Source organism: Nelumbo lutea, chromosome 4 (assembly GCF_056320005.1).
Source record: "Nelumbo lutea isolate HS-2025 chromosome 4, American lotus-T2T, whole genome shotgun sequence".
In the NCBI taxonomy this organism is placed as follows: Eukaryota; Viridiplantae; Streptophyta; class Magnoliopsida; order Proteales; family Nelumbonaceae; genus Nelumbo; species Nelumbo lutea.
Window position 1 is genome coordinate 63,772,933 of NC_142687.1, and position 17,152 is coordinate 63,790,084.

The 17,152-nt window shown below is 37.7% G+C and overlaps 1 protein-coding gene and 1 pseudogene across 2 annotated transcripts; both read right to left on the reverse strand.

Moving 5' to 3' along the window:
- Window positions 1-1,431: 1,431 nt before the first annotated feature.
- Window positions 1,432-2,661, reverse strand: LOC148860864 (arogenate dehydratase/prephenate dehydratase 2, chloroplastic pseudogene; annotated as a pseudogene).
- A 5,199-nt stretch (window positions 2,662-7,860) lies between these two features.
- Window positions 7,861-16,596, reverse strand: LOC148860865 (uncharacterized). 2 transcript variants are annotated; one of them, XM_088984326.1, is made up of 3 exons: window positions 15,447-16,596; window positions 13,437-13,874; window positions 7,861-8,520 (listed from the first exon to the last, which is right to left on the reverse strand). In XM_088984326.1, the coding sequence occupies exons 1-3, from the start codon at window positions 16,129-16,131 to the stop codon at window positions 8,333-8,335; spliced, it is 1,311 nt and encodes a 436-aa protein (XP_088840452.1). In that variant the 5' UTR covers window positions 16,132-16,596; the 3' UTR covers window positions 7,861-8,332. The 2 variants fall into 2 exon arrangements, with proteins under 2 accessions (XP_088840452.1, XP_088840453.1); XM_088984327.1 differs by having other exon boundaries at window positions 7,941-8,631; window positions 15,447-16,486.
- Window positions 16,597-17,152: the final 556 nt, after the last annotated feature.

Below are 17,152 nucleotides of genomic sequence, written 5' to 3' on the forward strand. Positions count from 1 at the left end.
GCAATATACATATTGTCATCATCTATGACACCTACCCAACTATAAAATAGGAGTGACGATAGGCTAAACAGTCATTCTCCCGAAGTTTTAGTTCCAACTACTAATCTGACGCACCTACTTCATTTATCGGGATGGGACCAACAGTCACATTGACGGAATTATACATATTATCATCATCTACAACCAAATTACATCACCATGCAAATATCTCTGGCTATAGTTTCTTTTTCATGTTTTCTACTTCAACCTTGTTTTCCAAAACAACTGGCACATCAGTAAAATCAATACATTTCTTTGACAATGCAACAGCTGTTTTTGTTGAATCGTTTTCAGTTGAGATTTGAGAATACAACCACTTGAGAACAAGCTCTTCTACTAGATCCGATCAGTAAGTTATTCCTTCACACTATCTTCCTCTCTTTTTTACATCTGTCCTTAATTTGCTATCTATTTAACTTATTTACGCATATAACGATTGGAAGAACCTGTTATATAGGAATTAGAACCCCGCCTTCTATCTCTTGTATGCTTTTCTCGGGCCGGGTTCATTTATCTATGATACCGACAATCATTGTCAATCCTTGAATAGCTCTTCCCAACCTTTCCCTATCTTTTCCTCCCTTTTTCTACTTTTTTCCGCATTCAAGGAATAAGAGTTTGGAATCAAAATCGGAATATATCATTCCAATTTCAACTGTTTAATTAAATGAAATCAAAATCTCATTTATATCTCTCGATCATTCTCTCCCCTTACTTTGAAAAATTAAGATCCCATTATAGCTTATTCTAATTCCGATTTCGATATTTGTCTGAACCAACCAAATTATAGAAATGAAACATTCCAATTCCGATCAAACCAAATAGACACTTTATAATCTTTCTCCATTTACATTCCCATATGAGCTTTCTCTCATCGGTAACCTGAGATGGTCGGTCGCTTGGGCACTGTTTTCATAGTCATATGGGCTCTTTCTCTTGTGGCATTGGCAATGATAATATGCTTTGAGTAATATCTCAAGGTACATCCAAGGCTACAACTTAATTAACAAACCCTTGTCGAAGAATTTGATAATTGAAATAAAATAATAATAATGAAAAAAATGTTGAAATATATAATTTAAAGAGAAAGAAATCTAATGAAAGACCTTCACTCCAGCTTGGTTGTTCTTAGGTGAAGCAATTAAGCAGCTGGAACATCATCTGTTCAATTTCAATCTCATCAAATCCATATAAAGTTTGATCTCTTCCAGTCCAGACTACATAGATGTACATGTGATGTATATATACACTTTACAGATGCAATCACTCACCGTCACGGAGCTTCTTCTGATAAGCGATAAAAGTTTTGGGAATGACTCATCGGCAACGGCAAAACAGAAAATACTGAAAATTCAATTCAAGTAACCCTAATCCTTATGCAAGTTAATCGGGTCAGGTGCAGCTGTAACTCCCCAAAACACGGCAGAATCCCGATATCTCATCCAACTGGATCAAGGCCTCCTTCAGACCCGGATCCGACACTTTGCCTTCCAAGTCCAAGATAAAAATGTATTCGAAATATCTGATGGTTCCCGTCTCCTTCTTGACCGCCCTCACCGGATTCAATTGGTTGGGCCGATGCTCCACTCTTGTAACCGCTATATTCCGGCTCTCGAAATGCCAGAGCGCTCGAAACAGATCCGAAACCCCCTTCTCCAAAGAAAACGCGACGGTCGTTTTCCAGGTACCCGACGGAGACTTATCTCTTCTCCCAGGCAATACTGGTCTCAACCCCAACTGCAAGAACCGATTAAAGTTTCCGATCTGATCCTGAAAATTCTGCTCGATAACTTGCAAACCGAATTCCTTCGCCGCTATCACGCTCCCGATCACGGCCGTATCGGAGATCCCATTCTCCGATACGAACCTAGCTGCTTCGGCGGCGTTCGGGACCTCGTCCACATCTAGAGCCATTAATTCGAGCTTGGTCTTACAGTGGCTCAGCGCCTGGGGGTGGCTTACAATCCGTTTGAGATCGGATCTGCAAGCACCGGGGACGGCTAGTAGGCAGTGGTTCACGGGGAGGATTAGCTCTCCAGCTATCTCGACGTTGTCGTGACGGAGCAAGAGATCGAAGTTGCGGTCGATGGTGCCATCGATGGAGTTCTCGGTGGGGACAATTGCGCGATCCGCAGTGCGATCCTCCAGAGCCTGGAAGGCGTCCTCCATGTGGATGCAGGGGAAGGCATTGCAGACGGGGGAGAAGGCCTTGACGGCAGCTTCTTGGCAGTATGAGCCGCGGACGCCTTGATAAGCGACGCGGACGGGATGGCCGGAGAAGCCAGGAGAGGTGGAGGGGCTGGAGGGACCAGGGAGGTAAGGATGGGGAGGGTAGGCTCCGGGCTGGTTGAAGAGACGTTCGAGCTCGTGAACTACCACGTCGAGATCGAAGGAAGAAGCGATCTCCTCCGTCTGTTGCAGTGGAGAGAGGTGAGGGAGTAGATCGAGATCGAAGTTTTTCTCCTTTAGTTTCCTTTGCTGCTTTAGGCTGGACGTAATCGCTTTACTACGAATACTACTTGCAGACGATTTGACATCGGAGCAGCAGCTACTGCTACGACTACGGATGTTGGTGTTGATGATATTGTGGGGATACGAGGAAACTGGAATTCTAATTGCCATCTTTAGAGTTTAGAGTTAGAACACCCACCAAATCAGGCCTAGCTAGAGGATAGGAAGAATATAAGAAAATCAGACAGAGATTGAAATTCCGAGTTCTAACAAACACAAACAGATGGGAGGAATTTTGTTGATAGAACTCGGATAGTTATGGGATATGCGCAGAGATCGTTGAGGGATCCCTGGCTGAAACTGAGGGAAGGACAGGTGAAGATATTTATAGACGTTTCTACCTTCCAAAGGGGGAGTTGGTTGGTGACGACTAATGACTGATGCCCGCTCGTGAGGATTGAAGAGGGTAGTGGTGGTAGGTGAGACTTGAGAGTCCTGGAAGACTGCGTGTTTAGTTTGGGACTTGAGTTAGCCCCGCTTACGTGTGTGTGTGCGCGCCATCCGCCATGTGGGTGGGAATCTGTTGGGAATTCTCAATTCTCACTTGTTACTCTTAAATTGGAATTGGGATCTCTTCTTCCCAACAGAATACATTCTAACCTCTACCAACATGATCTGACACCGCACATCGCACATCTTACAATGATACTGAGATTCATCATGTATGAGATTTGCAATGCAATGCCAGAGGGTGTTGGAATGTATTTTGGTGGTAGGTGATCGGGACCCGCTTCTTCTTCGACCAAGTCTTCTCTTCATTTTCAAATTTGTCAGAGTTTTTCAGACCTATCAGCTGGCGCTTTTTTCACGTGTTTTCAAATTTCCTTTTAATTTCTAGGATCTTTCCTTGAGAGTTGAGACGGCTGGGGGTGGGACTGTGATTACAGCTAAAAACAAATAAAACAAATAGGATTAATTAATTAAATATATATCTTATGATTTCTAAAATTACTTAACTATATCATACTAGGCAGCCTTATTTGATACAAACAAGCCCTTAGTTAGCGAAGCCTTAGCCCTTAGGGCCGGCTGTTCTTATCTTATTACTTTTTTAATGTAAAATATAAAAAGCTCCCCTGAGATTTCTAAAAATCATAAAAACCTCCCTGTGGTTTCACTTTTGTAAAAAATCTCTCCAATAGTATTGACCAAAAATATTGGTCTAATGCATTAATTTTAGAAAAAAGTATTTATTTTACCCTTATATCTATCAATTTAGATGAAAATTTAGTAAAATATCCCGGAAGAGATCTCCAAGTTAGATTGAAAAGAATAAAGTAATTTTACTAATGTCTAGAGAGGTTTAGAAGGGTAAATCTGAAAGATGAAAGGGAGGCAACTGCAGGCTTTTTGATAAGGTAAAAGGGAGGTTTTTATGAAAATGAAACCTCTCATGGGAGGGTATTATGATTGTCAGAAGCCTAGGGGAGGTTTAATTTATTTTAGTAAATGCCCCAAAAAATCGACATCATAATGACATAATCTTCTTTTACGAGTGACTCGTTCGTTTTGCTCAAACCTGGGTAAGTCTTGGTCAAACCATTAAGAGACCAATGTCCAAGGGAAATGCCCTCGAGGTTGGTTTTCCCAAAGCTCTTGCAGGTAATGACTACGAAACTAACAATTCACAATGACATATGAGAAGGTGATTGGTTTGAAAAGCTAGCTATATAGAGATTAAGTTTCATGCCTAAGAGAGAGAGATTATTGGACCTTGGGAGAAGATGAAAGATGCGTGATCTTCGCACCAAAAGAGAAGATGTGGGTGAGAGATTATTGGACTTACCGAAGATGACGAGATGGGCGTTTTCCGGCAAATGGATCTAAGAAGCGAAGCGACAGAGTCTTAGTGCAATGAAGCGCCTCGCATGAATGGGCAAATGTCGAGAACAGCAGAGAAAGAAGAGGGTTTTCTGGTTGATATCATCCCCAGTCAGAGATTTGGTTTCAATCCAATAACTGGAGTGAGAAGGACATGCCCTTTGCACCATGCACCGTTCAATCAGTAAGGATATCATTTTGCTAAAGGGATAAGTTGACTGCAATCCATCTCAGAAATCTAAAATTGCAACCCCCTCCCTATAAACCGCATCCTATCGTGAATTTGACATTAATTCACGGTTAGGATTCAGTCCAACCTTAGAAATCTAAATTCCACCCTAATGGTGGAATGAACTATAAAAACCACTTTTGCTAAAATCAATCATATCTAACACTCCCCCCAAAATTTCTTCTTTAATAGGTAATGTCTACAGACGGAGACAGGGACTGCTTTAGGCTAGAAAAGGTTTCTATGAACGACAGGAAATTAACTAAATAAGAAGGTTCGTCTCTAGTGTCACGGAGAAGGTAGAGATGCTAGAAGAAGAGGGAAGAGAAATTGCCATTGCAGTCTCCCATTACAAATAAAGAAGGTTGGGCTTGTGTTGATAATATCGTTAGTAATTTGTAGTAACATTTTCATGGGGCTACACAATCAGGGGGTGGGGTTTCTACCCCATTCCCCTCCCTAGGGGTGGCCATGAGCCGAGGAAGAGCTCCGTTAAAATCTTGGATCGGCTCGGCTTTAATTGAGCTTCGAGTCGAGTTCAAGTTCAATTTACAAGTTCGTTTATTAATCGAGTCGAGTTCAAGTTCAATTTACAAGCTCGTTTATTAATCGAGCCGAGTTCAAGCCTAATAAAGTTCGGCTCATGAGGCTTGCAAGCCGACTCGGATATCTACAGAATAATAATAATAATAATAATAATAATAATAATAATAATCATAACAATAATAATAATATAAAATTATAGAAAATAATATATATAATAAAATATTATATAATAATACTTTATTTATATATATAATAATAATTAATTATTATAATTTTTAATTTTTAAATATCAAATAAAAAAAGATTATATTTTTTTTTTTATTTTTATAAAACATTTTTCTCAAGTCGAGCTCAAACTTACAAGCTTTTGACTTGAACTGTGCTCGAGCTCAAGGTTCTAGCTCGAATAGCTAGCTATTCAGTTCAATTTGGCTCGAATCCACCCCTACCCCTCCCCTTAACACTTGCAACCTCCTACAGATCCTATCAACCACTGTTTTAAAAACTGAAGTGGATGGTCGAATTGTTTGATCCAAGAACTGGTCATATATTTGGATCTGTTTTTAGATTTGATCATTCTTTTGAAAAAAAAAACTATTGAATTGGTCAAAGAATCGCTGACTCGGATGGTCGAACCGCTAAACCGTTCGACTAAGACAGCGGTTTGTAGTTTAAGAAAAACCATTTAATTTTTCTTACAATTATTTATAAAAAAAAAAAGAAAGAAAAAAAGAGGTTGAGAGATGGGAGAACTGAGACACGACCTCCAATCTAAGATCACTGAAATCTGAGAGAGAAAAAGATTGGAGGGAGAGAGAGATTAAAGAGAAAGAGAAGTAAAAAAATCTGAGATCAGAGAAAGAGAGAGACGAGATCTCAGATCTCTAATCAAAGATAGAGGCCTCCATCACCGTTATTGTCACCGTTGTCACTATCACCATTACAGGTGAACATCGCCTTCTTCTTTCTTTCTTTCCTTCCCTCCCTCATTCCTTCCCTTCCTTTTTCCCATTTCTTAATTTTTTTCTTCTTTTTCTTAACAGACAACTATCTAGTTTATCATTAATATCATTATTTGTTATTTAATATTATTAATTATTATTAATATTAATTTAATTAATTATTAATGGCATAGGTTATCTTAAATGTTGTAGTTGAGATGCATGAAATCAAACACAAAGTATGGACTAAAATGCACCACACCTTGCAGAACACCCATGGAGATAGAGTGTGGATCAGCCCACCCATTTTTGTCTACGGTGCAAAACAACTAACTATTGGGGGTAAAACACACCACCCATTTCTTTTTGACGAAGAAAATTAGACAGATAAAAATGTGGTAAAGTTAAAACTCTTTAAAGAGAATGATGTTTGTTTTGAAAAATAGTCAAGTGCATGTCTTGAAACTTTAAAAAGTTAAGGGCATTTTTGCCTTTTAATCTTCCCTAATAATATTATTGGTTAAATGTGAAAACCATAGAATATATTTAAATAATTTAATAAAAAGTAATTAATTTTTTCTATTAATATTATGAATTTTCTTTTGCTTCTTTTGGTGGAACCCGGAAGCCGGAAATGGCTTGAATGGAAATCTTTACCAACAGAAAGTTAACCAAGTGGCAAGTGCCTTCAATTCAAATGCACTGCTCACCATTTGATGCCTAAACTAGCCAGAGATTTTTAAATGAGCCCTTCGTGTGCGAGGTGAATTGTAGAGTTTTGTGGGAACAATTGACTTGAGCACTCAAATCTTCATTTTCTTTTTCGATAAATTAATTTCATAAGTAAATGCATTTACGTAGATAAGTTTGATGCGTATTTACCCATATTACTTTGACCATAAATTTTATCTACAATAACAATTGTTCATTTTTACCCTTAAATTTCATTGTTAAAGAGACAATTTTGTTTTATAATACCCCCAGTCCTCCCAACAAGTCAAAGATCCTATCAACTGAATGACAAAATCAATTGGCTTTTTGCCCATAAATTTCGACAATTTTATTCTATAAGCTGTGTTTGGTTGCAGTGCAAATTTATTTGCACCAATACAAATGCATGAGTGTAAATGTAAAAAATGCAAATTATTGTTTAATTTTATTTTAAAATTTACTTTATTCTGTGTCATGCCTTAATTTACTTCATTTGTATTGCGGTCAGACAAAATAAACTAAAATTTGAAACAAAAATATGCCAAAATTTACAATCAAATCATTTACACTGCCATGATTTTTCATCAGTGCAAATTTATTTGCATTGTAACCAAACACAGCGATAATATTTTGAGTTTTTGACACCCCTAAGTGGAAAGGCTACCCACCTGGGAGATGGGCATAAAAAACCAACCTTCCAACACTCCATAGACCATATAACCGAAAAGAGCACACAATACGTCATAAACCCAAACATGTAAATGCCACAGGACTCGCAGCCAGCCAGCACGCAAGGTTTACACGCGTATTAGGTGTTCTTATACTCCATCCAGAGAGGAGACTAATGACTGCCTAATTGCATTTTGCAGCTATGTAGGGATAGCCAGATATCCGGAAAGAAAGAGTACATGATCATTTTTTGGTAAAACAGAAGAGATGAAGAATGAATACATACCGCTCTTCTTATTTCTTTTTCTGTTTTTCCCCTTTTGTTATAAATTTGTGCTTACAATAACCATAATCATATGACAGGTTTTATAAAGAAGTAAAAAAGAGGATATCTTCAAGAAAAAGATGATAAAGATTTCATGTGCTAAAATGGAAAAAAAAAAAAAAAAAGAAGGTTAGAAGCTCCTGTCCCATAAAAAATTCATCAACTCGGTTTTTTACTCAAACCCAGAAATTTGCCTATTACAACCCCCCCACAAAAAAATAAAATAAAAATACAAAGGATTAGTATCACATTACCACCAATACCAACTTCTAAAATCCCATGCCCCAAGTCCCTAACAGAAAAGGTCTAAGCATCTAAAGTCCTAAACAACCTCAAAAATTCTGGTTCATCTCTGCCCACGGTCAACAGTAACTATTCACTACCTAGTTTAACATAAAATGCATTTGGGTACATCATATCTTAAGGAAATCTTTTGGAAGCATCACGGCTTCAATATAAAGCTTGGTGGCGTAATTGTGTTCAGATCAGAGTAGGTAGAATACGATTGAAAGGGGCAAACACAAAGCGAAAAGGAACAACTCAGGTAGGTTTTTTTGTGTTTAGAGAAGAATCAGAGAAGTCACTCAAGGTCACTGCCAAATGATTCTTAGCGTGCGGAAGGCATTTGTAAGCAAGCATAGAAGTTCCAAGGATGATGGACATGCCTACGCAACTCCATATCCATCTCCGCTGCATCTTTCTCCTGTACTGCTTCCTTCGTGCTATCTCTGCCAAATGCCCCATTAAACGTAAACGTGAGCAGAACCAAGATTGACAAATCTGGATGTAATAATCCTTATGGTAACATTAACAATTACACATGGATTGCACACCAAACCCTGAGTCAGTAGTGGCCAATCAGCGTCTAGTATTAACAACACTACACATGAAAATTACTTGAAGAAACTACTCTAAACAAATGTTAAATAAAGAAGAATTTCCATTGGTAGCTGACACAGATAAATAGTTTTGAGTCCATTTGTATATAGAACAAGATAATGCTAAGAAGATTTTAAATCCATGGAATAGTACTAATTGATTAAACTAGAAAGAGATTAAATGCAAAATTAAATTTCATGTCCTTGAAACAAGAGGTGAGAGCAGAATACATGGTATGTAAATTTAATAATAATGGAGTGGAAATCAAGGTACAATTAAGATTTGAGACCAAGAGGCATCTCAATGTGACACCTTTTATTAACTTGGTTGTTGGTTCAATAATCCATGACAACGGAGAAATTGAGGAGAGATGTCCATAGATTTATCTGCGATGGGCAAAATGGGTAGGGTGCATCCAGTCTTATGTGATAGGAGAATACCACAAGGGAAGTCAATATGTACTGGCATTGCCCACTCAGAACCAAATAAAGATGTGTCTAAATTGTATATAGAGGAACAAGAGATTAGCTAGTGGTAAGTGGTTTCACTTAGGGCTGTAGATGGGTCAGGTTTGGATCTGATCCAGTCACACCTAAATCCAATCTAATTATTGAAAACTGGAAACTGAATCGGAATCCTATTGGATGTGGATTTAATCCATGTCCACTTTATTGTTTTTAAAGAAAACTAAAAAGGTTTAATATTTTATAACTCATAAATCTATATCTATATCTACACTACCGTTAAAAAGTGCAAATGAGCTTGTGGAACTTTTATTTTTTATTAAAATACCCCTTTTGGTCCCTCTCTAATTTTGAGGGCAGAACATGCAACTTGAACTGCTACTTGTAACAATAAATAATTCTAATTAGATCTATATCCAATACAACAATATAAAACCCATGTCTTTTAAAACCAACCAAAAAATGAAACCATTCTTCCAACCTGGTTTTGGGTAACCCATTATGTGTTAAATAATATTTTTTTTTAAATAGAGATAAATACAAAAAATAAAAAATGTATGAAAATTTTGGGCGTGTCTATAATATCTTATATTAATCATAATAAAGCAAAAGTAAGTTTGATAAACAAGAATTACTTTTATTGATGCTGGAAATGAAATGCAAAATTTAAAACCTCCAAAAATGAAAGGTTTTCTTATTTGATTGTGGGTTAATGGTTCAACATTTCAGGTCAATTGTGTTAACCCTTGTAGTCATAATTAAATAATAAAAATTGAAGAAAACATAAAAATACAAAAAAAAGAAAAAAAATCAGAAATATTGTAGAAAGCATTTGGGAATATCTCAAATCTTATATAATGATATATTCATCATATTAAACAAGAATAAGTGTCAAAATTAAAAATTATTTTTATATTATCATCATCTAAATTTTTTTATAGGAAACGGTAACTTTCATTAACTAAAAAGGAAAAAAATTACAACTATCACCCTTCAAAGAGGAAGGTGACCCTTCATAACACAAGTCTTACAAACATGCCCAAAACAAAGTCTCCCTATTAACTCCTTGCTTTGCTAATGTGTCAGCCAAACCATTTTCTGACCTTCTATTCCATTTAAACTGTACTCCAAGCTCCCTTGTTAGGTTCATAACTTCCTTTACAGGTTGTCTAAAGGACCAAGTACCCAAGCTATTCATATGCATCCATCCTATTATCAACTTTGAATTGCATTCCACTTCTAACTGTTGAAACCCCAACTGTTTAGCCATTCTGAGCCTTTGCAGTAGCACCGCCACTTCTGCTCTAAGTGTCACCCATCCCAATTGGATCCAAGAAAAGGGCCAAATTCTTCCTTCCACATCTCTAAAAAACACCCCCAACTCCAGGGGGACCAGGGTTACTTATAGAGAAGCAAGAGATGAGGAAGAGGAACCCACTACTGCACTCCAGCCTCTAAAGAAGTCAGCTACGGAAGAAGCCTTGAAGAGATCCAAAGTTTTCAGTCAATGTATGACCTTGATGATAATTCCTTCTATATAAGATCATCTTTTGATTTTTTTTCCTTGCCCTTGGAAGATCCCATTATTTCTCTTTACGAAATCACCCAAATAATAGCTGCTCTCATTATTCTCTACATCACCCTTCCCCTCTTCCTCGATTGTCATAAGCAGCTCAAGTCAAAAAGGTCCGCCACATAATCATTTCTATTTGTACTTTTCATTTTCTTTTTGGGTGGACTTTAGTTTCTATTGAGGGAGTTAATATAGTTTATCTCCCCCTTCATGTACTTAAAAGTTTAATCTTTAATGGTTATTTGTTATTGATCAAAGAAAACGTCCACCACATCCGATGGAGGAGTCCACCTGCAACCAAAGAGAGAGGAGAACCAATCCCAAATATGAGTAACAAATGGACATGATATTAATAGATGGTTCACTGTCTCACTCTTATCACTATTCAAAAAAGGGCTATAGACGTGGGGATAAACACTAATTTGATCTCTTTCTTTGAAGCACATCTAAAGTATTGATTTTTTTAGAGAACCACTTCCTAACGAAAAGCCCTAGAGCACACCACACTTCTTCAACAGGAAAAGAGATAGCCAAGTTATTAGACTACGACAAAGCATTAAAGAACGAAGAGGAAGAAAACAACTCAAAGAGGACTTTGACCAAATTCTACTATCAAGACAAGACTGATCCAAAAACACCGAATTTAAAAGAGAAAAGTTCATCTACAAGAAATGATTCTATTTTGTGGGAATGTGGGGCATCACTTTGCTATATATGAGGGAACCCCTTCTTCAATTATAAATAGAAAGAGAGGTTTCTATTTATGTCGTGTACAAATTATCATTAGGAAGATAAATATTTGTTCCCTTACGAAGAATATTTTTTGTATAATCTCGTAGAAAAAAAAAATCTATTACAACACGAAACGAAAAGGACAACATACAGGATGGGTAGAAGGAGTTGTGATCCCTGGCTCGGCCCATGGTCCGAAACTACGGGATATAAAACAATTCACCATCCCAAAAATCCATGTGATAAATTATAAATCCAACAATAGAAATGGAAGCTTTTGAGTTATTTAGTCTTAGATTTTGTATTTAAGATCTTGTATATCTAGATAAATACTTTATCTAGCAATGCCCACTTTTGAGTCCCCAAACCTCTTCTCGAGCCCAAATCCCAAGAATCCCCATAGAGACGTAAATAAGAAATGGCTTTAAATTTGTTCAAAGAAAAGGGAATAGATGATTAGGAACTGTCCTTAAGAGGAGTGTCCCCAATCTAAATATCCTCCCAAAAAAGAACTTTATTGCCCATGCAAGCATCATACCTAATGAAAGGAGAAAAAACAGTAATGAAGTTACCGTTTCCAATTAAAAAAAAAAGGAGAAAAAACAGTAGTACTCCAATAATGTCTTTCCATGAAGCAAGAAGCCCTAGGGTTGGGACTAACATCACATCCATTAGCTGCCAATCCATGGATACCTTCTATCATTCTGTGCCACAATCTTTCTTGCTCTTGGGAAAATCTCCATAACCATTTTCCTAACAACGCTATCTTTCTTCCTTGAAACCACTCCCCATTACCAAGTGATCCTTTTTTGGGTCACCTAGCTCCAAAAGAATTTCTCTCATGATCTTTTCAATCTGGCTTGCCAGCTTAGTAGGTAATTTGAAGTGTAGATTTCATTGACTACCCCCAGTGAGATATGGTTCCTTTTCCACCCTCTTTTTTTTTTCATATCTTTCCAAAAGTGGGTACCAGAAAACCTTTGACCTTGGATTTCCCCTCAATGGTAAACCTAAGTAATTTCCAGAAAAGGGAAAGACATGGTTATTCATGCCTGATGTCTAAGCCTAATTAGTGTTAAATTCTGAGAGAACGGCCATAAATTATCAATTAGTGGCTCCTCTTAATAGGTCAGTATTTTCTGTTTGAACAAAAAGCTTTAGAACATCATAGAGCTCCTTCATCAATTTTTCTTAACAAACCCCATGCATCACACAGGTCCCTAACTAGTTTATCTTAATATAATTTCAGCATTTTTGTCACTAAAAAAATGCTTGGGAAGTGAGGAACCAATACAACAGCACTGGTTTTTAATCATTCAAAAAATTGATCATTAATACAACAAAGGCACTTACCAAATAATAATATAACATCACACAGCAATTGACAAATTAGACACTGGACCTCGAGCCTTCAACCCAAATCAGACCTTGAGACCCCTTCCCCAATAAAGGCATCATATAGGTTATCAGTCAATAAGGTATTCAAACTGAAAAGGGGTGCAAAGATAAGGCCAGAGCCTTTTGCTTCTTAATTGCATATCTAATGGACCAAGGACCATTAGGCAGTACACAGTCAGTTGTTGGCAATTGATTGTGCAGCTACATCATTAAGGCTGGATGAACTTTTTCAGAAAATGTAAATGGTGTGTCTATGACATTGAAGAATCTCCATAACTTCATGCTATGAACAAGGAATTCCCCATGCTCGTACAAATAGCAAAGAAATATTTTAGGTAATGCCAGATTTTGGCATGCAGACCAGCACATCCATGAAAACCGTGCAAAACAGGAAGATGTACATAAAGCTTATATCCATTCCATGGAAAATTAATAAAAATATTAAGTAGGAGATTTTTTTATCAATATTGAAGTAAGAGATGATGTTAGGAAATATTTATAATCCAGAAGGAAGGTTACTGGCAATCTGACACCCCATCCCAAACATGATATGCTCATTCCAGAACAGAAAATCCAAGGAAAGAAATGTAACCCATACCTTCCTGATTCCTCTGAGACATTTCATGATTAACTATTTCATAGTATTGTAATCTGTCCTGCAGACGAGAAATTTCCTGGTTCTTGGATTTAATCAATGCCTCTGCAATTGCTTCAGTTTCAGCACGAGCCTGACCCCTTCCAACTGCTTCCGAAACATACCTTGCAATAACAACTTCCTGACATAACTGCTCTGCCACATCCACCTCAAGTTGCATATTATTTTCAGCATCCAAATTTACAGGCACTGATAAACCTGCTTGTGATAAATGTTTTCTAATCCTCAGCCACTGGTTGCGCATTTGAGAAAGAGCATCCTCTGCTTTCTTCCGCCTCTCAATCTCCTCGAATAGATTGACCCTTGCATCACACAGTTCTGCCTCAATATTTCGGCACAAATATGGAGATGCATTTGAAATAGATCCGTCGGAGAAGAATTCTACATGTAAGATATTCAAATTTGAAGAGCATACATCAGATACAAACTCAATATCACACACACACACAGATGCACATTTGTCATTAAGAGAATATTGGGTAAATATAAATCATATTTGCTTTCATGCCATGAATCCAATATCACTCTCACTATCTCATGGAGATAATATTCACCATCTAATATTGTGAAACTAAGACGGACCCTTAGAATCATGAGAGAGAGAAAGAATCAAATTGTAAAGAATGAGCTCATTTTAGGGGGGAAATTACGCAAAAGGATAAAAGAATACAGTAAATTGGACCTATTAAATGGGAATCCTCCAAAAATGCTACTTAATCAACACAAAACCATGCAACTTCTATGGAATACTGATCTAAACAAAGAATACAAATCAACTACCAGAGCCAGACATCGGCCATAATTAGTTAAATCGTTTTTTAACCCTTAACAAATTGACTTGATTATATAGAACTTGAAAAGTATGCATAAACATGCAAAGTGAAAGACTTGATTATTTGTATCTATCTGTGTAAACATGCATGCATATAATGGTACTTAACAATGTAAGCCTTCACTACTAGTAGGAGAAACACCAAAACTCAGCTCAGACTATGAAAGCCTTAATCCCAAAATGCTTAGCGTTTATTCAATTAATTCTGTTACACTACTAAACTTTATCCAGGGCCATGTCTTCCATCCAAGTACAAGTCCAAGTCCATAAGTCATAAGTACTACTTGAATCCCTGTACTCTCTGATTGACAGTGATCAAAACTTTTATTATGTTTAATAAAAGAATGCTGTATGTCCTGAGAGGCAATCCCTCAATACAGCATGGTTCTGTGCACCCCCTTGTTTCTCTATTTCTATTTATATGCAGCTCTTATCTCCACAGAAGTCTTTGCTTCCTACAAGATGCATCTGCTTTTCCAAGAGGTGGTGGTGGTGTTTCTGAGCCATCATACTACCACCTCTGAATCCACTTACACCACCAAGTCCGTGATGCTTAATGACTTAGACAATCTTAAGCCTTGTAGTACTGCTAGGTGCTAGCAGTTCAGTCCTTGTAGAATCACCATATCCTATACAGGCCTAGAGAATTAAGACATAGCTACGCCATAACAATTCCTCGATATTCCCCAATTTTCGACACTCCTGGATTGCCTTGACTACTATCAAAATTCAGTTTAATGAGATCGTAGGCCAGATTTATTGAACAAAAAAAAAAAAAAAATCCACTGCCAACAAGACTAGGTTTTCCCTGCCCCCAAGCTTCGTCTTGGGGCCTTAACGACCATGACCAACACCTAGGCACCAACTGGTCGTTACATCTAGAGAGGACAAAACGACTAGGCATTGCTTCACCCCATTGATAACACTGTATATACTAAGATAACTGACTATGATCATCCAATTGGAAAGGAAGCAGTGGCTTTTACAAACTAATATACTTCATAATATGTATAGTTTCTAGGGCAATCTTTCCATCCATTAGCATGTAATCCTCAAGAAGATAATGAAGAATATGATGAAACATTGAAAAAACATTATCTATCGAATGAGTTAAGTCCTACCTTCATCAGCATCATAAAACACGCTTTGGTTAGCCACTGGAGTGTGCCTCCCAGCAAGTTGTTGCACATCCTCCGTTTCGCTACAGCTTGCAACACTCATCGAATCTCGGGGATCAAAGAAATCATCACAAGCATCATTACTCACAGCAGCACTCCCCTCATCCAATACTTGTACACCCGCAGCAATCTCCACATTCGTAAGACTTTCACACCCTTCTTGTTTCATCTCTTCTCCTTCTTCTTCGATTTCAACAAGTGGGTCATTAATAGACACTTCACCCATGGGCTTCATTAGGCTGCTTTTGCCGCCACCACCAAGTCCACCGGAATCCCCCTCTTCTTTCGGCTTCTGCCGAATTTCGAACCCATCAAACCGACTCACGGCGTCTGGAACCCGGAGATCACGACGTTTCCGGTTGACAACGTAAGGTGAAGGCGAAATCGAAGCAGAAGAAGAAACTGGAATTGGAGCGGGCTCTGGAGTCGTGTACAGAGCAGGGGTTATGTAGATATGCCTGGGGGGCGGTTTCTTCGCATCAGAGCCATTGATGGTTCTGTCAGCGTTTCTGTTCCCGTTCTTGTTATTGCAGTTGTCTTGCTTGAGAGAGAGGGAGGTGGTTCTAGGAGGATCTCGCGGACTAGGTTCCAGTAATCTTTCCAAAGCAAATGCTGGAAAAGTCGGCATTGCTTTGGAATCCTTAGAGATAAGCAGAGATAAATAAAAAGCGCCAGTAACAAAACAAAGCTAAGGAATTGAAAGCTCGAGACCTATAACACAGTGGAGATGGAGATTCGGGCTCCGAGAAAAGAAAAGCTGCTTCTCATTTTCTGGGTACAGGCCTCTGGTCAGTTTTGAGCCCTAGAAATAACGCCGAATTGTTGAAACTTGAAAGAGGTTTTTGAAATTCAACTGTCCGTTTATAGGACTAGGAGACGGAAGAATGCTTGCGTCCTTTTATGGAAGGAAGGAGCCAAAGTGACCCCATGGTCGAAGAAGAGGGAAACGACCGACTGCTTTGCTTTCTTCAACTGCTGTGCCCAGTGCTGGAACTTTCGTAGGGTATTATTTTGTCTTTCTCTCTATGTTGCTTGCCGTATCTCTTCTAATTCTTAATGCTCCGTTTGGCAACGATGCAAATAAAGTGTGGATGCAAATGTGCAGATTGCAGTTTGCAAAGTGTAAAATAATTCATGTAAATGCAAAGTTGGGTTAATTTACCTCTTTGCAATGCAAATGTATAGACAAATTTACCTCTTATCAAACAAATTTTTAACTGTAAGGTAATGATTGCAAAATGAATCCCAATAAAAAATATTCCCTTTTTAATAAAAGCCCATTGAATGCTAATTTATTTATTTTTTATAATGTATATTTACATTTCATCTTGAACGTAATTTTTGTCATTTGTCAATGCATTATTGCATTCTAAACTGATAAAACTGAACCAGAGTACATATTTATCCTGATTCAAGATTTATACTTTATTTGTATCATTCCCAAACGGAGCCTAACTGAAAATGGGATGTGAATAGCACGACAGGTAAACCGGGCTTTCTCCCCATTGGGAAGGTTTGGTCCGAATCTAGTGAGATTCTGTCCTTTTGCTACCAGATTCGGGGTCTGGCGTAATCTCAACTGAAATAGTTCCAAATTACAATATGCCAATTTTAAATTAACATACAGAAATTCAGTATATTTATGGAGA

Coding starts and splice junctions, on each gene's coding strand:
- LOC148860865 (XM_088984326.1), bottom strand. CDS start 16,131: ATGCCGACTTTTCCAGCATTTGCTTTGGAAAGATTACTGGAACCTAGT. Junction 13,875..15,446: donor GTTTTATGATGCTGATGAAG/GTAGGACTTAAC, acceptor TCTTACATGTAG/AATTCTTCTCCGACGGATCT. Junction 8,521..13,436: donor GTCTCAGAGGAATCAGGAAG/GTATGGGTTACA, acceptor GGCATTTGGCAG/AGATAGCACGAAGGAAGCAG.